This window comes from Esox lucius, chromosome 18, assembly GCF_011004845.1.
Source record: "Esox lucius isolate fEsoLuc1 chromosome 18, fEsoLuc1.pri, whole genome shotgun sequence".
Taxonomy (NCBI): Eukaryota; Metazoa; Chordata; class Actinopteri; order Esociformes; family Esocidae; genus Esox; species Esox lucius.
In genome coordinates, this window is record NC_047586.1 from 25,654,504 (window position 1) to 25,681,090 (window position 26,587).

Consider the following 26,587-nt stretch of genomic DNA (forward strand, 5'->3'; position numbering starts at 1 on the left):
CCCCCATCTTTTTCTCTCTCCCAGTCCTTCTCTTTGGAAAGTGGTCCTGTGAACAATTGTTTAGCTTGGGCTGCAGTCGGCCAACCTCTGAAGAATCGACTGAACAATCCTCCTCCTTCTATATATTACGAGTCTTAACTGGATGCCTGGGGACTCGAGGTGCTATGGATCGGGCCAGAGGTTGGGTTAGACAGACTCACCCCAAGGGACTAGTCATACCGTGAGGAATAATAACTTTAATGGGCATGGCAGAAAAAATTAACTCTGTGATGACCGCTGCAATGTTGCTTTCCCTTTGTAATGGGACTTATTATTATTATTATTTTATTCTCACACCATTTTTGTCCCTTCCCAGTTTTTCATGATTTTCAGTTTGGAAAAAGGGCTGTGACTTGTTGCAATAACTCCACACCAGATGCGGCAGAGTTGGTTCCAGATAGATAGATACCAGATAGAACTAGAAGCCAGTGTACTCTATGTTACCTAGAGAGGTGTTGGCTGGTGCCCCACCCACCACTGCGAAGCCATCCAGTTTGACCCATTCACCACCTGTGAAACAAGTGAACATCCATAAATAAACTACACAATAGACTTAGAAGACATATATACTGTAGACTTCTCGACTGGTCACACTAATACAAGGGAGCATTCGATTAAGAATGTAAACTGTGATGTTGTTGCTACAGACATTTCAATCAAGTCAATAATCCTGCCAACCCCATTGGTTTCTCGACACCTCTCTTAGCCTCCCACTTATCTTGCTCTTGCTCTTTTGCCCTCCCCTGTCTTCCTTTTCAGACATTATGTGCATCGTCCTATAACAGAGTGCTAGGTCTGGCCAGACACACTTACGTTGAAGGAACCACATGGTGTTATTTATGACGACTGATGTTGCTTGCATTCTGTGGGAAGGGATTGATCTTAAAGAAGCACATCGGCACAGACACACACAATGTCTGCTGTGATTTACAGTGTTGGATAAACTGCTGAGATCATCTCAAGACACAGACAGACAGACAGCCACAGACAGACAGACACACAGACAGAGACAGACAGATGGACACAGACATATGGACACAGACCGACAGACAGACAGACAGCCACATATAGACAGACACAGATAGAAAGACAGACAGACAGACAGACACATACAGATAGTGAGAGTGACACAGAGAGACAGAGAGCATGCGGTGAGCAACCGCAACATTTACAAGAGGGGTACATGTAGTCAGATGCGCTCGCGCAAACACACTACTCCGCACCAACCGGCACTGACACACCCATACAAACACACTTCTCTCTCAGACACACACACACACACACACACAGAAAGAGGAGAGTCAGTGACCACAACACAGGGGTTTGGGTTATTGGACTGAGTCTGGGTTTGGAAGTGGAAAACAAGGGTTGGCCGCACGCTTGGGCTGCTGATGAAGTATAGCTCTGTGATGCCAAGCTCAGAGGGAAATGGAATAATGGCAAAAGCAGGCTGGATGGATTTCATACTGCAACCACCACTGCTGCCTTTCTATATAAAACATCAGGCTTTGAGTTTTGAGATTAAGAATAACCAGAGGAATCCGTAAAACCTTAAAAATAATAGCCCTGTAAAAATCAAAAATAACTTCAGTCTGATAAAGAGCTCAGATTTTAATTGGGCTTTGTTGTGACTGTATAAAATCTTTGCTAGCCCATAGTGCACAAATTTAATGTTGAATTGAATCTTCCACCTTCCAGTGGAACACATTCTACATGCACACGCACGCATGCACACACCTCACCTCCTGGCGTCTCTGCTCTGTACACAGGTTTGCTCATCCCTTCCTTGTTCTCCGCACTCATCTTGACAAAGTGCAGAACTCCAGGCTCTGAAACACACTCCGTAGTTTAGGCCAGTGGTTCTCAAATTACTGTCTGGAGATTCCGAGCTATTTCTACCTTCTATTCTAATGGCGTTCCGGGTCTAAACCTGGTCTAAACCAGTTCCTGATTAGGGGGCTAGAAGGAAAACTGGAAAACATTTTGGGTACAATGCCCGGGGTTGAGAACCACTGATTTAGGCCAAACCTCTCCTTCTCTTTCTTCCTCATATCTTTTTTTCAAATGTGCTTTGTCTCTTTCTCTGTTGCTCTCTCCTTATCTCTTTTCTCTATCTCTTCCGTCTCTGCCACCTGTTGTCCTGTCACCCTCACACCATTCCTTCTTACTCTTCCAGTCTCCCTTCTTTTCTCTATTTGGGTCTTTACCTCTCCCACTCTTTCGTCCTCACATGCTCCATTTCTTACCTACATCCTCCAGTACCTCGGAGCGTCTGTCCTTGTCCACCTTGAGGAAGCGCAATGTTTTCATGGACTTTCCGTAGCCAATTGTGTAGCTGTCTACTGGCCGGCCATCCAGCTCATTGGGAGGGTCCCAGCTCACCCTCAGGCCCTTGTCCACCGACGCCAGCTGAACATTCTGTGGCTGCAGAGGCTTGTCAGCTAAACACAGAAACAAACAGAAATTAAAGAATTATACAATAGTAAATTCAAATATTCAAAAGGAGTAAATCAATAAAATAGAAACCAGATAAGAAAGGGTGATATAATCAGGGGTTCTTTTCTTTGTTGACTGCATTTATTCCAAACAAAACAGACAGGTAAAATAAAAAAACATTTTACATCTCTTTGTGAATCATTCCTATTGATTGTGTGGAAAATGCATGTGCTACTGCGATAACAACCTAAAATGTTTCTATTATAACATTACAGACAGTAAATCCAATAAAGTCTTTACATCCCTGCAAACCTCCCAGTCTAACCCATGTGAACCAAAGTGTGCGAGGATGCAGCTGGTAAATCTTAACAATGATTCACGATTGACAGCGCTCCAGTTGTGAGGCTCACATAGAAAAGAAAATCAGAACTAAATTCATCATCATCCCTAACAATGCCAGTGAGATGGCTATTCTTCACATGGAAAACACAACTTCAACTAATTCATATCTTCTGTTACTCCAACAGCCATTTATTACATCTACTTGAATGGATAGGCCGGAGCCATGGTTACAGTAAATATCTATCTGGTAAATATGATGATGAACAAAGTTCTGTATGGAGTGCTGGACTGTCTAAAGAAATCTGTTGATTCTGAGCAGAACCTCTCTAACAGCCTAAAGTCATTAGGACGTCCCTGGAACATCAAGAAGTTGTGTCATCTTTCCTCAGGCATCCTAAGGACGTCCCAAGTTTGCGGAGTACAGGGGGCTTCATCGTTCACCGCCTGCTTCAGTAGCTTACAGGTGTTTGTCCAATTAGAATAATCCTGGTTGTTTCATGTCCCCAAACATGTTGCTGGAGCCATATACTGCTGTCAGCTCTTTATGAGACTATTATATTGTCCCGGCCTTTCTCTAGTTTTATTGTGTGCTGAAAGGCCATCTCTCATCACTTTGTGTGTTACTATATGACACAACTATTTTTGGGGCTGAGCCCGGGAACACAGAACCTAATCATTCACACGCACAGCAACCAGAGACTGCATGTATGCGTGGGTTAGTGGGTGTGTGTGGGCGTACTCTAGACAACGTCTCAAAACAGAAACATAACACTCTTCCTCTTCATTATTCTTCCTGAATTCAGACTTAAGAGTGTGTCTAACCCTGAATCTCATCAACCACCTGAGATGCACAGTGAAGACAGTGAGGCGCATCAAACATTGGACCTTCTGTTTTCAATAAGAGGTGGCATTACGTATAGGAAGAGATTGCTTGCCTACTAAGACATTGATTTGTGTCTTGGCCTGCTTGTAAATGTGTGATCTAAGGGCAAGGCAGGAGTCCTGATTGAATAAAGACCCTTTAAAAAGCAACACAAGAAAGACCGCTGTCCAAGAATAAACCATTTATGGAGGGAGCGAGTAAACAGTGAGACTAACATCAAAATCTAGATAGCCTGGCTGAAGTTCAAGAGCTCTCAGTGTACTTGTGGTATGTGGTATTGTGATTTATAGCTTCATACTAATTTTGGCTGTCCATTTTCTCCCAAAATAATCCTGTTTCTGTATGTCTGTGCATGAGTATGTGTGTGAGGGCGGCTGGATTATTAAAGACAATGTAATAATGTTTCAGTGTACAATGACAAAATGCAATGTGAACTGAGTTCTGGGTTTTTGGGAAAATGTGTGTTTGTATGTGTGCAGCAAGCAACATGTGCAAACGAAAGTCTTAAGTGGCACCTGCAGGTCCGATTTCAATTCCTACCAACCTACGTCCCCACAACACATAGTTTTGCTATGCCTTTGTGGACCCCAAACAACTTTGTGGACTCTAAAGCTAAGAGTCCACTTGTGAGAAAACTTATGTGAACCATGATGAATTACCTGCACACTAGTGCTGTGCCAGAGGCGTCACTAGGATCACAATACATTCAGGGCCACGCTAGCAACGTCTACATTGTCATAATGCGTGATCGGAATTACAGATGAATAGATCAGGTGCTATTATAATTGTTTTGGTCTATTTGAGATCCGGGGCTATTCATAAAAGGGCTAACGACACCAATGGTGGCAACACAACGATTTAACGCAAAATCATGACTCTTTTTCACAATATTGTATCGATATTCTGATCTCTAGAATCAATGTTTATTTATTATGCTGTCGACAGCAGTCTTTTAAATGAGCCTACTGTAGCGGTCGCAACGGGCGTGTTTCTTTAACAATAACAGTTGTGTATAAACAGTGGGGCAAAAAAGTATTTAGTCAGCCACCAATTGTGCAAGTTCTCCCACTTAAAAAGATGAGAGAGGCCTGTAATTTTCATCATAGGTACACTTCAACTATGAGGAAAAAATAATCCAGAAAATAACATTGTAGGATTTTTAATGAATTTATTGGTAAATTCCTCAGTAAAATAAGTATTTGGTCACCTACAAACAAGCAAGATTTCTGGCTCTCACAGACCTGTAACTTCTTCTTTAAGAGGCTCCTCTGTCCTCCACTCGTTACCTGTGTTAATGGCACCTGTTTGATCTTGTTATCAGTACAAAAGACACCTGTCCACAAACTCAAACAGTCACACTCCAAACTCCTCTATGGCCAAGACCAAAGAGCTGTCAAAGGACACCAGAAACAAAATTGTAGACCTGCACCAGGCTGGGAAGACTGAATCTGCAATAGGTAAGCAGCTTGGTGTGATGAAATCAACTGTGGGAGCAATAATAAAGAAAATGGAAGACATACAAAGACCACTGATAATCTCCCTCGATCCGGGGCTCCACGCAAGATCTCAACCCGTGGGGTCAAAATTATCACAAGAACAGTGAGCAAAAATCCCAGAACCACACGGGGGGACCTAGTGAATGACCTGCTGAGAGCTGGGACCAAAGTAACAAAGGCTACCATCAGTAACGCACTACGCCGCCAGGGACTCAAATCCTGCAGTGCCAGATGTGTCCCCCTGCTTAAGCCAGTACATGTCCAGGCCCGTCTGAGGTTTGCTAGAGAGCATTTGGATGGTCCAGAAGAGGATTGGGAGAATGTCATATGGTCAGAGGAGAAAGAATGCTGAGTACATCCAAAGAACACCATACCTACTGTGAAGCATGGGGGTGGAAACATCATGCTTTGGGGCTGTTTTTCTGCAAAGGGACCAGGACAACTGATCCGTGTAAAGAATGAATGGGGCCATGTATCGTGAGATCTTGAGTGAGAAGTAAGAAGCATTTATAGGTCCTGGAGTGGCCTAGCCAGTCACCAGATCTCATAGACAATCTTTGGAGGGAGTTGAAAGTCTGTGTTGCCCAGCGACAGCCCCAAAACATCACTGCTCCAGAGGAGATCTGCATGGAAGAATGGGCCAAAATACCAGCAACAGTGTGTGAAAACCTTGTGAAGACTTACAGAAAACGTTTGACCTCTGTCATTGCCAACAAAAAGTATATAAAGTATTGAGATACATTAATTACATAATTTACAAATAAATTCATTAAAATGTATTGTTACTGTATTCCTATGTATGTCGTCATTAATAAGAAACCAAAAAAGAGTATTCTGTCAATGTACTTTTTTTTGTTTTAATTTCTTTACTCAAAACGCTAGCGCCAAAGCAGACAACTTTTTATGTTAGAGGAGATTGTTTCTACGGAAGCCCAAGAAGTAAAAAAATTAAGTTGGGCCCAGAGACTAAGTTTATCTTGTTTGAACGACTTAGTAAATAACAATTAAGTAGTAAAAAATGTAAAAAACTTACATTTTGAAAGATTTCTTTTTTTATTACTAGTAATAGTTCTTTTTCTAAGTAGTTCAAACGACATAGCATCTCGTTTGAACAACTTAGAAAAATAATTAAGTAGTAAAAAAAATTAAAATAACATGCATTTTGATTAATTCGTTTTTCTTTTTAACAATTTTCTTTTTTGCTAAGTCGTTCAGACGAGATACTAAATATGTGAATATAAATGTAAAGTGTCCCTTGCTTCCCAACTCCCAATTCCCAATGCTCATACAACTACAGGGCAGTATGAAATATAATGGTGTAAGGATCACTGGAGAACATTCTATCGACACCCGACAACGTTCACTATCTTACGGAAACTTTTAACGAGTGTATTCGTTTCAACACATCAATGAAAATGTACACACTAAACAGAATAAATAAACTGAACACTAGAACCACCAAAATGGCAGTATATTATACAGTGGGGAGAACAAGTATTTGATACAGTGCCGATTTTGCAGGTTTTCCTACTTACAAAGCATGTAGTGTTCTGTAATTTTTATCATAGGTACACTTCAACTATGAGAGACGGAATCTAAAAGAAAAATCCAGAAAATCACATTGTATGATTTTTAAATATATAATTTGCATTTTATTGCATGACATAAGTATTTGATCACCTACCAACCAGTAAGAATTCCGGCTCTCACAGACCTATTCGTTTTTCTTTGAGAAGCCCTCCTGTTCTCCACTCATTACCTGTATTAACTACACCTGTTTGCACTCCTTACCTGTATAAAAGAAACCTGTCCACACACTCAATTAAACAGACTCCAACCTCGCCACAATGGCCAAGACCAGAGAGCTGTGTAAGGACATCAGGGATAAAATTGTGGACCTGTACAAGGCTGGGATGGGCTACAGGAAAATAGGCAAGCAGCTTAGTGCGAAGGCAACAACTGTTGGCACAATAATTAGAAAATGGAAGAAGTTCAAGATGACGGTCAATCTCCCTCGGTCTGGGGCTCCATGCAAGATCTCACCTCGTGGGGCATCAATGATCATGAGGAAGGATCAGCCCAGAACTACACGGCAGGACCTGATCAATGACCTGAAGAGAGCTGGGACCGTAGTCTCAAAGAAAACCATTAGTAACACACTACGCCATAATGGATTAAAATCTTGCAGCGCACGCAAGGTCCCCCTGCTCAAGCCAGCGCATGTCCAGGCCCGTCTGAAGTTTGCCAATGACCATCTGGATGATCCAGAGGAGGAATGGGAGAAGTTCATGTGGTTTGATGAGACAAAAATAGAGCTTTCTGGTCTAAACTCCACTCGCCGTGTTTGGAAGAAGAAGAAGGATGAGTACAACCCCAATAACACAATCCCAACCGTCCTTTTCTGCAAAGGGGATAGGACGACTGCACCATATTGAGAGGAGGATGGATGGGGCCATGAATCGCGAGATGGGGCCTCCCCCGGGTAGGGCCACAGTGTCACTGGACCCCCCCGTCTCAGTTCCAAGGTGTTACGCTGCTATATTATTGTGCTGGGGGATATGAGGGATGTACTACTAACTTTTCTCAGTTTCCTCCAGTTTTAAATTTTAGAAAGAGATGAGGTCCTGGTCCACACTTGCGGATTACCTGGTTTGGGGGGCCCGTTGCTGTCCCTGTCCTGTCCACCTGGTCATACTTCTGACCTAGTCTAAAATCAAATAGACTCTGGATTTAGCCCAGAGAAATGTATATATTATTCCAATTGGACTCTTAATATCTCACCCGGCACAGCCAGAAGAGGACTGGTCACCCCTCTGAGCCTGGGTCCTCTCTAGGTTTCTTCCAAAAATTCGACCTTAGGGAGTTTTTCCTAGCCACTGAAATTCAACACTACTGTTGTTTGCTCCTTGGGGTTTAAGGCCGGGTGTCTCTGTAAAGCACTTTGTGACAACTGCTGTTGTAAAAAGGGCTTTATAAATAAATTTGATTGATTGATTGATCTTGGCCCACAACCTCCTTCCCTCAGTAAGAGCATTGAAGATGGGTCATGGCTGGGTCTTCCAGCAGGACAACAACCCAAAATACACAGCCAGGGCAACTAAGGAGTGGCTCCGTAAGAAGCATCTCAAGGTCCTGGAATGGCCTAGCCAGTCTCCAGACCTGAACCCAATAGAAAATCTTTGGAGGGAGCTGAAAGTCCGTATTGCCCAGCGACAGCCCCAAAACCTGAAGAATCTGGAGAAGGTCTGTATGGAGAAATGGGCCAAAATCCCTGCTGCAGTGTGTGCCAACCAGGTCAAGAACTACAGGAAATGTATGATATCAAGTATTTGCAAACAAAGGTTTCTGTACTAAATATTAAGTTCTGCTTTTTTGATGTATCAAATACTTATGTCATGCAATAAAATGCAAATTAATTACTTAAAATCATACAATGTGATTTTCTGGATTTTTGTTTTAGATTCCGTCACTCACAGTTGAAGAGTACCTACGATAAAAATGACAGACCTCTACATGCTTAGTAAGTGGGAAAACCTGCAAAATAGGCAGTGTATCAAATACTTGTTCTCCCCACTGTGTGTCTGTGTATATATATATATGTATTCATTCCTGATTAGTGTGAATTATCCTACAAAACAACCAAATGGCCATTACAAACCTATTTCTATATGGATTTGTGTTAGGTTAGTACAGTGGTTATTAATCAGCATAGACCAGCCTATTATCTCTGAATGAGCTGGTAATGATGGATGAGCTACTATGACTACAAACATACGAAAAAATATATGCATAGACTGCACACACTGCAACTCCAATTGTTATACATAATGGCTCCGGGTAAAATAATCGTCCTATTTGAGTAATGTTCAGTAATGTTCATGTTTGTCCGGGTGTTTACGTATTAGCCCCGGATCTTTGATCAAGGTCCAAAAAATATTTGTTTTAGAGAGGGGTGACATGATGCAGTAGGCATATTTTAAGGACAACAGCGGACTAGAGCTCAGTTTATATAAGCGCGGCGGTACGTTCGTTTTGAATAGCGGAGGGTTGTTAGGCTGTAAATAAGTAAACTAGCTGCTATTGGTCACAACTAGTGAGCAATGTTTTCTCTTTTTACAATGCAAGAAGTTCAGCTTAAGCACTTAAACAAGACTACAGCTTGTATTCGTTGTAATGTTGCCTGGATTGAATATTTATTGGACAATCCTGTTTTGTATTACTTACAATGTTTTCTCATTTGAGCAAAATGTCATGGCACACATGATGCGTCCTCACCTTGCCAACATGCTACTATTCAGCCAATTGAACACTGTCTTTAGATTTGCCTTGTGCTTACTTTATTATGATCACATTAGCTGTACAGACCTAATTTGACTGCTGGCTCAATCTCATCGCAAAATGTCGTTTTATACTGCGTAGATATTCATTCTTTCTACTGATTGTTAATTAATTGGAGAAAACAAGTTATATTATTCCAAATTACATTAATGTGTTGTCAAATTAAAGAATATGTGCTCTTTAAAACCAAGTTAACTTGTAATTGTAATTTCTTTTTTGTGTTATGTCTGTTTGTTTGAAATGTGTGAGAACATATTATTTAGAGAATTTTCTGTAATCAACAGCAGCTTTCTAGAATTCTATTGGGGTCTAAAGGGTTACATTATTTCAAATTGAGTGGTTATTTCTTTTATTAGGGGTTACTCATGGGGATTAGCTAAAGATGATCCTTTCAAGTATATAGCCAGAGTTGGGGAGTAACCATAGGTGAACTCAAGGGCGTAGATTTGGTTTGAACATTGGGGGGGTTTAAAGTTGTGAGCTGCCTGTTTTTTTTTTTCATGTGTATTGTTATTGGATCATCTTTCTTTCTTTCTTTCTTTCTATATGCTTTAACTGATTACAAAATCAACACCTGCTCCTCCTCTCCCTCTGCTGACTTGTCTACCCTGCTATATTTACCTTGAATCTGTTATAAAAACATGTTAAGAGATTATACATCTCATAACGTTATGAAATTTGTGAATAATCATTCATAATCATAAAATTCTAACATAGTATAAAAATAAAGAAATTAAGGCGAGACACTACAGGTGAATAGGGGGGGAAAATAACTAATAGATATCATCATGAAACTTCCCCTCTTGATTACTGACATTAAGACAAATATTTTTTGTATTACAAGTTTTTAGAAAATATATGTTTAAATATGCTAATTGGGTATTATTTCATTAAATATGTGCAAATGTGCATACATTTCCAGAAGAGAAATCTGAACATTGGATAAAGCCAGATTCAAAATTCTTGTTTCATTTTGTTGACATATTACAGTCAAAGGTTTTTACAGAGGGAATTTTGGATCTCTTTTTATCACTCCATTAATTAGAAAAAACAGCCATAAAAAATCTATTTTCGCCCCTCTTTTAGGTACAAAATGTTGTATAAATCAGAATGTGAATGATATATAAACAAACCCCTCTGTAAAAACCTTGAGAATAAGGATAGGAATACACATGGAAAATTTGGTGAATGTAAGTGCTGCTGAAGTGGAGATTTCTGGCTCAGAGTATGAGAAAAAACCCATTTTGAGAAAACAGCCTTTAAAGATTTGTATTGTAAAAATGCATACTTTTTTGTGGAAAAAACTATTTACAAACATAATATCTTATAAAATCATTAGCAATCAACAATACAAACCATCTAAAAAAAACTTCAACACTTATAACACAGCATTTATAGCCTTTAACTGAACAGAATAGCGAAAAGAAAATGCGTCTGAACGAATCACGGTGTCAGAAATTGACATCAGCCAATGAGATCCGCTTTTAGAGTAAAATGCCCAATTTTAATTTGACGATTGCTTGCTGATAAAAAAGGAAATTAGCATATTTAGACCCGACAGCACTCACCATGAGAGAGAGACCTTTCCAGTGATATATGATATGACAGGGTACAAACAGTGATCGCGCGGAGCAGCAAGTTGATTTAGAACGACAACTTTTGATGAATTTAGGCGAAATCAAGAGACTCAAATAGACTAGAAATGTAGTAAAATAAAGACCTAATGTGTATTTTTGACTTTTTTTACACCACAAGTCTGAAAGAAGTCATGTTATTGAAGACAAATAGCCCCCATAGAGCCCCAAATCTCAACATTGACCAGTGAAAAAAACGATTTTTTTGCCTGCCGTGTCTCGACTTAAGTACAGAAACCGCCAGTAAATCGTTCATTCATCCAATTCGTTAAAAAGTCAGATTAATTTAGGAAGAAAACAAACACCGATGTGAATACTTTTGTCATTGATAATTACAGACACTATTGAAAAATGAACTAGCAAAACAGACGGCTGATTTGGTAACTTGTTATACTGATAAGTGAGCTATAAGTTAAATACATTGAAATGGAGATTAGCTAGCTAAAATATATCTGGTTTCACTGGTGTGTACTTAGCTATTACACAATATTCTCATACCTCATTCTCAGTACATGGTTGTTGTTTTTTTACATCCCTCTCTGACCAGCAGTTAAATAAAGTCCGCTGTGCAGCGCTTCTCTTCATTTTTGAACGTTACCCGTCGTCGTGACTCGTGTGCTCTCCACTCGCGTTGTTTTGGAAAAAGTGCGCCTTGGGCGTTACCAATCGGTTCAATGGAGGGGAGTATTATTATTATTTTTTTTTCTATTTGATTATGACAAACTCATATTTGAGTAGGAACAATTATTGTTACAAAATATATGAATTCTTCATACTTTTCATTTGATCTACTGTAATTCTCATGTCGAAATATTGGGGGGGTTGTAACTGATGGATTTAAATATTGAGGGGGTTACCTCCCCCCACCCCCCCCATAAACTACGCCCCTGGGTGAACTGATCCGCGAACTGCCACAACATAAAAGGTCTAGCCAAGTTCAAAATCCATCAGCTTTTATTTGAGATAAAGAGGGAAAGAAAGTGCTGAAGACAATGTTTGAATACACACCCGATGTGGCTAAAGTAATCTTTTTCAAAGTGACAAAATTACTTGTTTGTGATTTGAGTCAATATTGTTTAATTTAATGTATTCTTTGATTTAAAATGCTGAGAAAATGCTTGAGTGCAATTTCTCTGCATTTTAAATAAGTTCTATGTAGTCTGCTCTTTTCACTGTTTGCAATACTTTGTTACACTTACAATTATATAAAATAAAGAGGTTTTCTTTAAATGTGTATGTCCAAAATTCACTGAGAATTCAGTAGACTAGCCCTCAGCACCTTATCTTGCCATGGCACATGAAAAACCTCATCAGGTCATTGCAGACTCAAACAGCAGCCCGAGAGGCTCTCCCTGCATCAGCCAAAGTGCCTCCCTCTGTGACCTGTCTTCTCCACTCCCTGGCTGTGCCTAGCCATTGTTCAAAAGAGTCTTTGAAATTAGGTGATATATACTTTGTTGCAGGTGTGTTGGCAGCATCAAGGCCAGATAGTTGTGCAGTGCAGCACAGGCCTTCACAACCTGTACATTTGTCTGGTAGGAATTCTAATGGTCTGCCTAGAATTCTCCACCTTGCGACCATCATACCAAATTAGTTATCAATCACACATCTGGCCCGTGAATGTTGATAGCTGTAGATCCTCTTGCTTTTGTTCAGATTGGCACCTGGTAAAGCAGAAAATACATTGACATTTTAAATACCAAATCCCCACTGACTAACTGCATTTTGTTGTACTGTACTCGTACTGTTCAATGACAAAATTGAATCTATTGTCGGTGAACAAGTACAGTACAAAGAAATGCAGTTTGCATCTACCCAGAAGAGCAAATAGAGGGCAAACTATTCACAAGTATTAAGTATATGTATGTACGACTGGTATGTAAAGATGTGCAATTAATGCAAATGCACTACATATGGCAATTCTAAATGTGCAATGGAAGCAAATAGAAGGCAGAACATTTATGAGTATTAAGTATATAACCATTGCCCTATTATAAATCTAATATTATCTGCTTTTGATTTAACAAAATTATCTGCAGAATATCAATTAAACAATTGCTTACTTTGAAAGGGCTTCATCAGGTTTACATACAATGGAAAAGCAGCATCTCCAACGATGAGGATGTGGACTCCTATCCCAGGAAGGTTTGCAGGTGGAGGGATACTGTCCCCTAAAGCAAGATTGCGTGAAGTGGGTGGCTTGATGTGTAATAAGGGGTTTCAAGCGATGCAGAAGATTGTTGAAACGATTAGCCGACAAGCTAAAATATTTTAAACACGCTCTTCATCTGCTGAACAAGCACACTGTAAAGCGTCTTCTCTCTTTCCTTATTCACTTAATTTTACTAGTTCTCTCAAACGCGCCATTCCAGGAACCGTCTTCCCCGATCTAGCTATTTAGCTACCTATTACATTGTTTACAAACTATAAAGTTACTTCTTCTGTGAAGCTTTCCTGATATACAAGCGAACAAACCAACATTTTGCGTGACATCGCCGCATAGTGCTAAGAAGTGTAATGGCCATCTACACAACAAGGCCGCACAACTATAAATGCTGAGCATGTCTGCGAACAGATGCACATGACATTAACAACGCAGACCCGCAGAAGCATGAATCAGGCTTTACAAGTAATCCGTTACGTTACCAACAAAAATATTGTAATCGCATTACAGATACTTGATTACTTTTGGATTACTTCAGTTGAAATAATGTGCGAAATGATGATGAAACGTTGTATGTTTCAGTTTATTATTTAATGTTATAAAAACATCGTTATTTGAACCAAAATATGAATTGCGGGCCTCAATTGTTTGTGTGATCATCATATGCACAAAGGTGGACACGCAAAACCAGTTCAGTGACGGAAGAAGGGCTAGTTTAAATGTCTCTGGTTTTGGTTGGTTGGATGGCTGGTAAAAAGAGTTTGTCTTCGTTATCTACTCAACGCAAAATTCTCAGAACAGTGATAAGCAATAGGCCTACCAGGGGTTATATCTTTTTCAAGATTCAATGTTTATTTGACACATGCACCGAAAAATACAGCCAGGACAGAATAACTTTTACAGGAATTGTTGAATAGATTAGGCAACTATTTGTTAGATAGCTGTAACATTGCGCTGCCTTCAAGATATATGGAATTTACCACAACATTTGAGGAGAAAAGGTGTGTCGGGAAGCACTCCACAAAGGATGATTATTTGCATTTGACACAGCCACATCAACTCCCTCCATACAGGTAGGCCATGTGATTCTGCTTGCTTTGCATCCAGTGTTGCCAACTCCTCAGTAAGGAAAGTTGCCATTGGCTGTCCTAAAAGTCGCTAGAAGTCGCTAAATAACGTCATCGCCTAATTTGCATAATTTCCCATCAGCATCATGAATGGATATATTTTTTCATTTTTAACATACAGAACTCTCGTTGGGGAAAAGAATGAACAAGAAATAATCACCTGAGCAAAAAAACTAAGAACAAATCAAAAATGTTGGCGCTATTTCAGTCAAAATCAAAAGGCTAGAAAAAAACTAAACATTTAGAGCGACACACAAGGGGAGATATCATCATGGTCATGGATTAAGAGAACTGCACCAACTGCACGTGATGGATGCTGCCTGTAGGAGAGGAATAATGTCGTAGGAGAGACAAAAAGTGTGTAAAAACACCCTAAGTATGTTTAGAACTACAAAGTAACTTTCTTCTGTTGATTTAAAAAAAATTTAAACCAACCCTCCTCCTTTATCCGGGCTTGGGACCGGCAAAAGTTACCCAAAAGAGACACTCATTAATTTTCAGTCTGGACGCGGAGGAGTTAACATCTCCTGCACTGACTGCAGCTCGGAGGAACTGCTGTGTGAGGAATGGACCACCTGTGAGTGCTTTCAGATGGTGGAGGGGCCCACGGCAGCACCCGCTGCTCGTTGAGAAGAGTAAGAACAAGTCCACACCACCACAAAAAGTCACAAGATTTGTCGCTTTTCTGAAAAAAAGTCGCTAAGGGGGTCTGAAAAGTCGCTACATCTAGCGACAAAGTCGCTAAGTTGGCAACACTGTTTGCATCTCTGAAAATTGTGTTCATTGGTTATCATTGGCTGCTGACATCATTTACTTTAAGCTTAGAGTGCAGGTTTATAATCACATTTTATTTCTTTCATTTAAGTTTTGAAAATCCGTCACTGGTGGCCACAATAATCACAGGTTACGTTTGCATGGGTAAATCTTATTTCTATGCCGATGCTCACAATTGCAAACATGCATTCGCCTGCTGCGGATCAACTGCAACATTTTGACAATGTTGGTTGTGGAGCAAATCGTCAGATTACTGCAGATTTAGTTTATGACCGAAAAGCTAAGGATATCTTAATTTTTGTATACAACAATGTCAATACCCTTTTTGAGTAATTGCCATTTATTTTTCAACAATGTTTTGAAGAAATTGAAAACATAAATAAAAAACATAACAGAACAGGCTTAAGCATCAGATTTTGGGTTATGTTCAGATAAAAGTCAGATTCTGGAAGATCAAGGTCTTCTAATTGGAATGACGAAATATCTGACAGACCTTTAGAGTGTAATGTAGAGATGTAGCCCAAAAATATCAATGGTTCAGAAACCCATTTCCAAAGCCAAAGCTACACAACCCATAAGGTAAAATGTGAATTCCGTTTTTGGCCAGCTATGTAAACTCAAACATTGATTGATCCCGCAAAAGGTGTTCAGTTGGTTATAGGCTATGCCTATTCCTATTTGTTTTCCAATGCCTCTTAATATGAAAGTAATCTAAAAGTAATTCAAAGTAATCAGATTACGTTACTGAGTTTGAGTTATAAAAAAGTTACGTTCCTAATTACAAATGTGGACAGGTAACTTGTAACTGTAATGGATTACATTTAAAAAGTAACCTACCCAACCCTGTATATAGCCTAATAATATTATTTGAGGTTTTCTTTAGCACTTCAGTAAGTATTGTGATTCAGTTGTGATATTGTGATGAGTCGTGATGTATTGAATCGTAACATGTGTATCGTGATATACAGCTCTGGAAAAAATTAAGAGACCACTGCATAATTATCAGTTTCTCTGGTTTTACTAATCATATGTAAGTGTTTCAGTAAAATGAACAGTTCTGGTTTATTCTATAAACTACTGACAACATTACTCCTAAATTCCAAATAAACATATTGTCATTTAGAGTATTTATTTGTAGAATAGAACAACTGGTCAAAATAACCAAAAAAAGATGCACTGTTTTCAGACCTCAAATAATGCAAAGAAAGCAAATTCATATTCATTTTTCAACGACAAAATACTAATGTTTTAACTTAGGAAGAGTTCAGAAATCAATATTTGGTGGAATAAACCTGATTTTTAATCACAGCTTTCATGCATCTTGGCATGGTCTCCACCAGTCTGTCACATTGCTGTTGGGTGACTTTTGCCACTCCTGGAACAAAAATTACAGTAGCTCAGCTTTGTTTGATGGCTTGTGACCATCCATCTTCCTCTTTCAAATTCCAGAGCTTTTCAATGGAGTTCCGGTCTGGAGATTGGGCTGGCCATGACAGGGTCTTGATCTGGTGGTCCTCCATCCACACCTTGATTGGCTTGACTGTGTGGCATGGAGCATTGTCCTGCTGGAAAAAAACAATTCTTAGAGTTGGGGAACATTGTCAGAGCAGAAGGAAGCAGTTGTTCTTCAAGGAGAACCTTGTACTTGGCCTGATTCATGCGTCCTTCACAAAGACAAATCTGCCCTATTCCAGCCTTGCTGAAGCATCCCCAGATCATCACTGATCCTCCACCAAATTTCACAATGGTGCAAGACACTATGGCTTGTAGGCCTCTCCAGGTTTCCATCTAACCATTAGACGATCAAGTGTTGGGTAATGCAAAACATTTGTCTTTTGCAAACTTCAGCCTGGCTCTTCTTTGCTTCTCATAGATGAAGGGCTTTTTTCTAGCTTTGCACGACTTCAGCCCTGCCTCTACGAGCCTTCACCCCAGCTGCTGTTTGCCATTCTTTTTGTAGGTCACTTGATGTCATCCTATGGTTGTTGAGTGACATTTGAATGAGTTGACGGTCATCTCGGTCAGTGGACAGTCGTTTTCACCCTCTGCCAGACTGTAGCTTTGTTGTCCCCAATGTCTGTTGCTTGACCTTGTTCTTATGAAACGCTGTCTTTGAAATTTTCAGGATGAAAGCAACCTCACGTTCACTGTATCCCTCTGCCAGTAAAGCCAGAATTTAACCCTTCTTTTCCTCATGCTGAATAGTTGTTCTTTTATTCAAATTACCTTTGAGGTACTACTTGCACTGTTTTTGCCACCCAGCTGGTCCTATTGCAAGAGGACAGTGATGACCATGGCTGTGGTTTTTATACTTTTCCTCGTTAAAATAGATTTGGTTCAGGTAATCACCTAATCAGTACTTCATTAAGTAAAATGAGGTGTGCCTGTGTTGGAATTTAACAGACACTGGAATGGAATGGCTGCAATACATGCGGAGATGCTGATTTAAGTAAAAATTGGAATGGCCTCTTAATTTTTTCCAGAGCTGTATATCGTCTCGCAAGATACTTGCCAATACCTACCCCTACTGCATACCTGCATAAATGGCTCCTAAAATACAGTCTGAGCTTCAAGTCAGAATAGATAAAAACAGTATGCTATAACAACCAATAACAAAAATGAAGACTTAAATGTTACCATTAAAAACATGAATAGCATAGGAAAAAGTATGTGAATGTCTAGGTTATTGACTTTTTCCAAAGTGGGAAATTGACATCAGGTGTTCCATTCATTAAAATTATATTCAGGTGTTGGATAGATTCATGCCAAACCCCCAAACGTTTGGTTACCAACAAAGTATGCCCCCTGAACAAATATTTGTTTCTTTTGAAATATATACAGATTGTACACAGATTGTGTACAAATCCCAAGGAGTGGGAGTCCAACAAAGATCACAGCAAGGTAGGGCTGCACAATATATCATTTCAGCATTGACATTGCGATGTACGCATCCGCAATAGTCACATCGCAGAACGTGTGATTTAGTAAGGTAAACATATATCAGTCTACAATATATATTTTTTTTCAAATGGAAAACTAGCATTATATCTGTCTAATATAACGTAATTTACTCCGATGTATGGGTTATTGGATACACAGTTAATTATAATAATAATAATTATTATTTTAAACACGGAGTTCGTTACTGCATGTGGTTGACATGCAGGCTCTGCTTGTGCGTGACGAAATGAGCAAGGAACAGGCCAAATATGCCAAAATTGATAATTTGGTTGCAAAAAGAAATGCATCGTCAATTATTTGGAAATATTTTGGCTACAGACAGGATGATGTTGACCAAAAACAGGTACTTTGTCGATAGTGCCTTGCAATTGCCACAACGAGGCAACACGAGCAATTTGTATGATAATTTAAGGCGGCACCCCAAATCTTCGTATGACGAGTGCAAAGCATCTCAATGCCATCCAAAGCAAAAACACCACACAAGAAAGGTTCCAAACCACAGAGAAAAATCACAGGTTCAATAACATTTCACGTCGCCAAAGAAATGGTACCAATTAACACAGTTACCAAAGAGAGTTTTAAAAACATGATTTGTTTGCTTGACAAGCGGTATGTAATGCCATCATGCAACTATTATTCTCAAATTGCCATCCCAGAGCTGTCCGAGAAAGACAAGTTGAAACAGAGCTGTCACAAGTGGAATATTATACAGCAACAACAGACTTGGGGTCCAGTCCAGTTCTGGAACAACCCAGAAGTTTTTTTAAGGCAAAGAAATGGAATTGAGCATGAATTTCATTTGCTGAAGACAAAACTTAAGGTAGAACGACCCATGAACAACAAACATGACAAAGGAGGAAACCCAGCGTTTGATGATGACCATGCGTTCCAGACTTCAAGTAGCCTGCAAACATTTTATTTATGATTGTGTTTATTTGTCCAATTATGTTTGAGCCCCTGAAATAAGGGGACTGTGTATGAAAATGGTTGCAATTCCTAAATGTTCCATATAATATTTTTGTTCAACCCCTTGAATTAAAGCTGAAAGTCTGCAGTTCAACTGCATCTTGGTTGTTTAATTTCAAATCAACTGTGGTGGCGTACAGAGCCATAATTATGAGAATTTTTCGATATCCAAATATTTCAGATTCATGACCTCAGGTAAAATGGGCCAAAAAGTAGATCCGTCTGAAAGGCATTTTACAATTTATGACTTTTCAGTGTCAGTTAAATCTCTTTTTTGGCCCATTTTACCTGAGGTCATGAATCTGCCTAATAATTATGCACACCTTGATATAAGGTGTTATTCTCTGTTGCCACACCCTCCTTCATTACACAAATACATATCACCTGAAAATGATTCAATCCAATGAGAAATCAAGTTTATATGGTTTTGAGTTGGAAAATGTGCATAGAAATAATAATACAATCAGAGTACTCACTTACCCCTATAATTGTACACGCAGAGTATACACAGATCCGGATACAATTAAGAGAGTGGGGAACAGAAGGGTTAAAATTAAGAGACCACTGCAAATTGAACAGTTCTGTTCCTCACTCAAAACGTTCCTTTTCAACTTTTGGACCAACTTTTGGTCTCTTGTTTTTTTCTGGAGCTGTATGTTCTAACACAGGGGAGGTATGGGATATACTTTCTGAATTGCCGAATATGGATTGTTACCAGACTAGAAGTTAGTTGGATTTTTGGGTCACCAAGTCTCCAAAACTACAATGAGGCACTGCATCCAGTACCTAATTTGGAATTATTGCCAGAAGGCATTTGGATTATTGCCTCAAGGCATTTGGAATTATTGCCAGAAGAAAGCCTCTACTTTCATCAAGACAAATGGAAGCACCTGCGGTTTGCTATACTTCATTAGAACTTTTTCTGAAACAGGGTTCAATAATCAGATACGCACAATAATATTTTTTGCTTTGGAAGCTGTTTTGCTTCCTATTATGGCCCTGAACCTGGTTAGAATACATGGAATTGATTTTAGACCAACATCTGTCTGCCTCTGCAAGGAATCAATCCATTGCAGACCCCAGACCTAAACCACATCAAACACCTGTGGGATGAGCTGAAGGAGCTGTGGGACCTTATCAAACATAGAGGAGATGACCCAGTGCTGTTATCTTGGCAGTGCGATGGAATAACAAAGTAATAAACACGGGGGAACTAATCATGCGATAAAATGTTTTGGTTACAGTTATTTTTTGGTTGAAAAGGTTCAAACAAAAACAGTTTGAACCCTAACTCTAACCACATTTACAGCCAGAGAACCTTTGTGGAACTGATTTTTAAGTGTACACTAGCCCTTCCTAATTTCGCCAAACATAGCCACACCCAGAGTTAACTTCATGACGTAACACCTGCCAGGGTAGATCTGACAGGCACCTGAGTGACTTCGGAGAGAGCAAGTGTCAGCCCCTATGTCAAAACGTTCAACACACTGGAAAATATTAGACACCTGCTTTCTCTCCATGTCTGTCAGTCTGTCAAAAATATATGTTTCTCTCTACCTGAATTTTCTAAGTTACAGTTTAAGCCCAAAGCTCAATTTCAGATCTGCCACTCAAGTGGTCTTTGCAAATTCCTCTTGGTGAGACACAGGGAGAATAAAATTCCTGTTGCTTGCGAAGACATGACTCTCTTTTCCCCCTTCTACCTCTCTTTAACCATTGACCTTGTTTCTACTGTGTTCAGGAACTCCTATTTAACAGATTTCCTAGGCTGTTAACCACAATGCTACTCTGTTATCATTTCAGGCTTTTGTGCTTTCACTAACTAAGTGATTAATAAAATTCACTTGTGTGTGGAAGTGTGGAAAAGTAGAGAAGGAAAAGAGGAAGGATGAGCAATGGACTAGAAAAATAACAAAACCACAACAAACAGCTGCAATGTTTATAGACTCTGAATGCATTGTATTACCTCACTCATTGAGCATGCATGAGAGAGTGAGAGAGAGAAAGAAAGATTGATAGAGGAGATGAGGTGAGAAAGAGTAAGGGATAGGATAGGGCTTTTGTAATATGGCTGCTAAATCCGCTCATCAGGGATTAAAGCCGCTACTCTTTTCCAAAACTCCAGCCTTTACTATTTTTTCACTCAGGCTTTTTTTATATGTGAGTAGCAATAGGTTCTTACAGTGTGTGAGCGTGGCTCCAAATCGATTTAACAAACCCTGCGCTCTAGGAATGTCTTGAACATCTGTACAGTCTGTAGATTGCAATCTCTGTATGTTTGTTAAAGGTGCCCTCTCTATTTTACACTTCATAGCACTAACATGGAATTGATATTGGTGGTGAGACCCAAATGAAGCATTGTAACCTGCCTTTGACCCTCAACCTGCCCAGAGGGAACTTCCTGTCTGGCAGATCAAAATGCAGGATCATCTGTCTGCTAAATCACTTGGCTTCAAATTGTCTCGCATAGTTTTAGCATATCTTCCACTTGCCTTTCAGACTGAATGGCCCTTATACTGACTACAGTTATGGTTAAGGGATTAGTTAAAGGGAAGTTGGTCACAATAGATTATGTGCCTCTGTCCACCAAAATGTTTATCATGTTACTTAGTGAACATTGCTACACAACTACCTGTAATGTGTTGATCTATTCTGCTATCCTCAGGATATTGGGAGCTTGAGCAACACATATGTGACATTTTAAGCCCAGCCATGGCAAGGAGCTATTTTCATTGGGACACACTTTGATGCACAGGAGTTGGTCTTCACAGCACATGCAACAAGACGTTATGAGTGGTAGCTACTATCTACTGACACTGATACAACCTGAGTGAGACTGACAGAAACTTTGTGAGAAAGTCACCCTCCCCCTTTCGCAAAGCATCAGTTGAAAGCCGGGCTATGATAGAAAGGCTACCGGTGCCAAGTTAGATCACACTTTTGGCACTGTAATGTCCTGTTAGAAATCAAAGCAATTTTTCCTTAATATTTTTGGTAGAGTGATAGATTGGTTGTAATCATGAGGCTTAGACTCTAATATTTGTCATGTTATTTAATTAATTGTGCAGCACCCCTACTTCGTGGTCCACGTCCACCTATGAGGTCAGATCCTATTCCATTACTGGCTCAGTAGGCAAAATCACATTTTCCTTCCAGACCAAAAACTGTTTCATTGTCAAAATCATGTTATATTGGTAACTAAACTTCGATTCATATGTCATTCACCCCATCTGCAAACTGTTAAGATTCTTTATTATGAAAAGGTTTCCCCAAAATAATATATTTCCCAAATGTTTGGCATAGATTTATATTTACGTCTCCCTCGTCTCTCAATTCATTGTTAGCATAACGTTTGAAAACACATCGCCAAAGCAATATTTTAAATAATAACGGTTATTAACAACTATTAGCACATGAGAATTAACAGGTGATGATCTGATTAGGTAAAACTGTCAACCTCTCGCTCTCCTTCAAATAGACACAGGCACGCGCGCACACCCATGCACACACACACGCACACACACAATAACGATAGCATGAGTTTTCATCGAAGTAGTCCAGAAGAAATGAAATATCACGAATACGGTCAATTCGGCTTAAGCTCATTATGAAGCAAGTTGTTTTTCAATGTAATAAAACAAACACACAATAACGATTGTTGTTTGGACAGTGGATGTTATATTAAATGGGTGAACAAATAATGCATTGATTATTGAGAAGACAAAATCCCAGGTCCATCCACCCCATAATAAATTAAGTACTGTACCTCTATAAAGTGAAAAGAATATTGAAACCATGCACCATTTCTGAACAAAAAAAAACTTAAGATTGTATTTTACCTGTCAATCCGGGATTTGATGCACAGAAAATAGCAAGCACCAAGAGAGTCCGTGCAGCGGTGGATGCCATAGTGAGTATAGTGCGCTAGTCCTGCTGTGGGGCGCAACAGACTGAGCGACGAAGAGAGGGCTGCTTGGGCTGGGAGCGGTGGGACAGATAGACCGTTGGTGATCGGTTTCCACTACGTCTGACTCCCTCTTCTGGGAAAGAGCGGGATAGGCCGACACCTATGGAGCCAAATGGGCTCCCCGCACAACCTATTCTGCATTCTCTTTAAACTACTCCTGCATTTTAGATTGTTCCGCCCCGTTATTAAAATAATGGTACTGTTTCATTCAAGGTGTTTACAAGAGTTGCCTAAAATTAACAATGTTAATCGTATTTGCAAGATGATTTGCCAGGCTCCAGCTAGCAAGTTGGAGAAATGTATCGACATACATAAACGATAACGAAGGTACTCATTTCATGAAATGAAATCCAGTGAAGCAGGTTCGGGGACAGCAGAATAGTCAGGATCCAGACTAATAATGTGTCTCAAATCGCATACTACATACTACAAGTACGTGCTTAGCGGATGATGGAGAAGTATGTACTGTTTAGTATATAGTAAGCTATGCCAGTATTGGGACCGATTGGGACACACTACCTCGTCATACAATTGCGTCTCAACATTAGATAATTTTGTCACGCATTAACACAACGCCAAGTTTGAATATTTAGCTAGAGGCCATTAAGCATCGTTAACCTGATTAACGTTAATTTCTTGTGAAGTCTAATGGTTAATTAACCAGTAAGTAGATTATGGGATTAAAAGCAAACAAATAATAATCAACAATGTAATAATAAAATATATTGGCACGTGAAAGCCAAAAATCGATAATCTTACAAATACTTGAATGTATTTTTTTGCTTTCAGTTGCGATAATTTATATTCCTTCTTTGTACATTTTTCTTTTGAGCTTTTCAATAATATTTTTTGGGTTTGCGATATTATTTCTGGGTTAGCGACTCAGAGTTCTCTTGAGGGGGTTGGGTTTTGAAGAGGGTTTTAACGCTTGCGATATTTTTTCCTGCCTTTGGGGCCTTTGTGAATGGGACACAAATGTTGCAAACTTCACCGGGGTAGAGGGGCAGAGTAGTGGAGAGCGTCAGTTGGATGTATGCCAACCTGAAGTAGTATCAATCATAATCGTAATAATGGCACTATTATTTCCTTGAATTGCTGAACTTCTCCACATGGCCAGACCTGTGGTCTTTTACCCTTGTAATGTTCATCTTAAAAAATGACATATGGTCTGAAAATAATACTAATGTAGCTAACTCAGTAACATTTCTAGAACTAAAACAAAACAAAGTATTCCTTTATTGCACTGCTAACTCGGTAAAGGCAATGACTAAAGTCACATGTGGATAATGTTACTCTTGGCAGTAAATTTAGACTAGCTAAACCTGGACCTGTTGCAATTCCGTTACTGAGGTGTCTTTGTGTATCCACATTGTTCTTAGCTAGCCTGTGTGTGTCTTATGCTGCCCGTTTTTTAAACTTATTTTCTAAACATTACTTTCAGGTGATGACGTTTTCTGTAGTTTTGTTCCCGGAGGAGGATGACTGTGTGGCAGCAGTTCCACGCCAGGTATGTGAATTACATGTTGATCTTGTAATTGCTGCAATATTTACTTGGTTTCACCATATTTACCTGTTCACCAACTTTTATGTTTATTTTTAGGATGGAGCAAGCACAGTACTCCAAGGCACCAGATAGGTACTCCACGCCACCATATAGAGGATGGCTACATAGGTAAGTGTGGGTTCATTCACTTAACCCAGATGCTTAACTTTTTATTAAAGCATGTTGCTTCCAATTTTATTTGTCAATTTCAATAAATTTTTAAGGGCAAGAAGGCAGAGGTAGGGGGATGTTTTAGCTCTGCACATGAAGGTAAGAATGAACATGTTGGTGGACACTGCGATTTGAGTTCTGATTGTAAAATAACCAGATATTTAGGACTGATTAATTAACTGTCTGTCTTTACTTTCAGAAAATTTGAAGAAGATCAGGTGGCTGACTGAAGAGAAGGTTGAGCTGAGGGCACAGCTGGCTCTACAATCAGGTAGAAACAAGACTATAGTTATGCTAGCATCTTGTCTTAATGAAACTGTATTTGTCTGAATGTGTGCCCTTTACTGAAATGCAATACTGTACAGCCTTTCTGAAATTACATGTATATGGCTGTTTTGTTTATTTCACTATTAAGCTATTGACATTTCATTGTGCTTTTTAGCTTCTGATAAATGTCTGACTGAAAAATGTCAAGCCGAGGGCACAGCTGACTCTACAGTCAGGTAAAAACAAGATTATAGTTGCGCTAGCATGTTGTCTTCATGAAACATTTAATTTGTCTTGAATGTCATGCAATTCTCAAAATCACGTCAGACCATTTAAGTACAATATCTGATTACTGTATTACAGGAGCCATAAGAAAGAATCTTTCCAACCGGGATGCCACTGATGAGGCTGTCCAGAACCAGGTCCCCAGGTACCAGAAAGGGGCAGCTGACCGTGCAGGTTGGGAGATGTCGCAGCGGTACAAGAGACCTGCCGTGAATATGAATGACATCTCCAGCACAACCAATATTGCTGCTAAGCTGCAGTACTGTATTCTTTTTTTAATTTATTTTTTTACTGCTGCTATGTACAGTGTTATATATTTATGATTGCATTATCCTCTTAATATATTTATAGCTCTGTGTGAATGTTCTTAATTCTGACTGTAGTTGTAGTGTTATGCCACCATTCATAAGCTTATTGCACTGATGTATCTATGATATTCAATAACTATTGATTGCTGCTAGGTCATACTTATGTATATTACTGCCATTCTAGCCCTTGTTTATTTTGTATTGTATTATGTTTATTTTGTACTTTCACATTCAAATACTGTAATTTTACTATCTGTTGCTGGACACGTTTTCTTGCACTATTTGATTTAGTAAATTTTTTATTTCAATTAATTTGCACATTTTTATTTTGTATGCTTGCTGTATAATACATGTTTTTTTTGTGTGCATCTTGCACTATTTGAAATAAATTGTTTAGATTTTATTCAGTTCATTGTCATTTGTGATATGACCAAAATTATTATAAAGGAATATTATGAAGGAGCCGCCGGTGGGCAACTGGCATGTTGCTTGCTGGGAAATCGCTTGTAAATTCAACAGGTCCCTGATCACAAGACCTATACGCTTCAGGTAACTCTTATAATGTTCAGAGGGGTGGCTCACACATTGCACAGACTTTGGTTTCCCAGTTAAGCACCTACACTTTTTTTTTTGGGAAGCGTTTGAAAATGCAAAATTAGCTTTCTCAACATGAGACTAAGACACATCATTATGATGCTAAATTATTCCCTACATAGAGCAGCATGTTGCACATTTTTTAGTTTTCCCAAAATAGGGATCCCGATTTTATTTTCAATATACATACATTCCCCTCCAAGAACTGCCACCTTAACGTGGTGGAGGGGTTTGAGTACCCGAGTGACCCTAGGAGCTATGTTGTCTGGGGCTATATGCCCCTGGTAGGGTC

At 39.4% G+C, this 26,587-nt stretch overlaps 1 protein-coding gene across 5 annotated transcripts in view; it reads right to left on the reverse strand.

Annotated features, from left to right (window-relative positions):
- fndc1 (fibronectin type III domain containing 1) overlaps window positions 1-23,094 on the reverse strand; it is a 69,281-nt gene extending 46,187 nt beyond the window's left edge. The window contains exons 1-4 of one of the 5 annotated variants that reach the window (XM_013138452.3): window positions 23,000-23,094; window positions 2,286-2,480; window positions 1,782-1,868; window positions 484-549 (exon numbers count right to left, since the gene is read on the reverse strand). In XM_013138452.3, the coding sequence (XP_012993906.2) occupies window positions 484-549; window positions 1,782-1,868; window positions 2,286-2,480; window positions 23,000-23,069 (418 nt within the window). In that variant the 5' untranslated portion in view covers window positions 23,070-23,094. Of the gene's footprint in view, window positions 1-483; window positions 550-1,781; window positions 1,869-2,285; window positions 2,481-11,666; window positions 11,746-22,999 lie in introns of those variants that run through there. The other 4 variants (XM_029114708.2, XM_013138453.3, XM_020056506.2 and 1 more) reach the window with 4 other exon arrangements.
- Window positions 23,095-26,587: the final 3,493 nt, after the last annotated feature.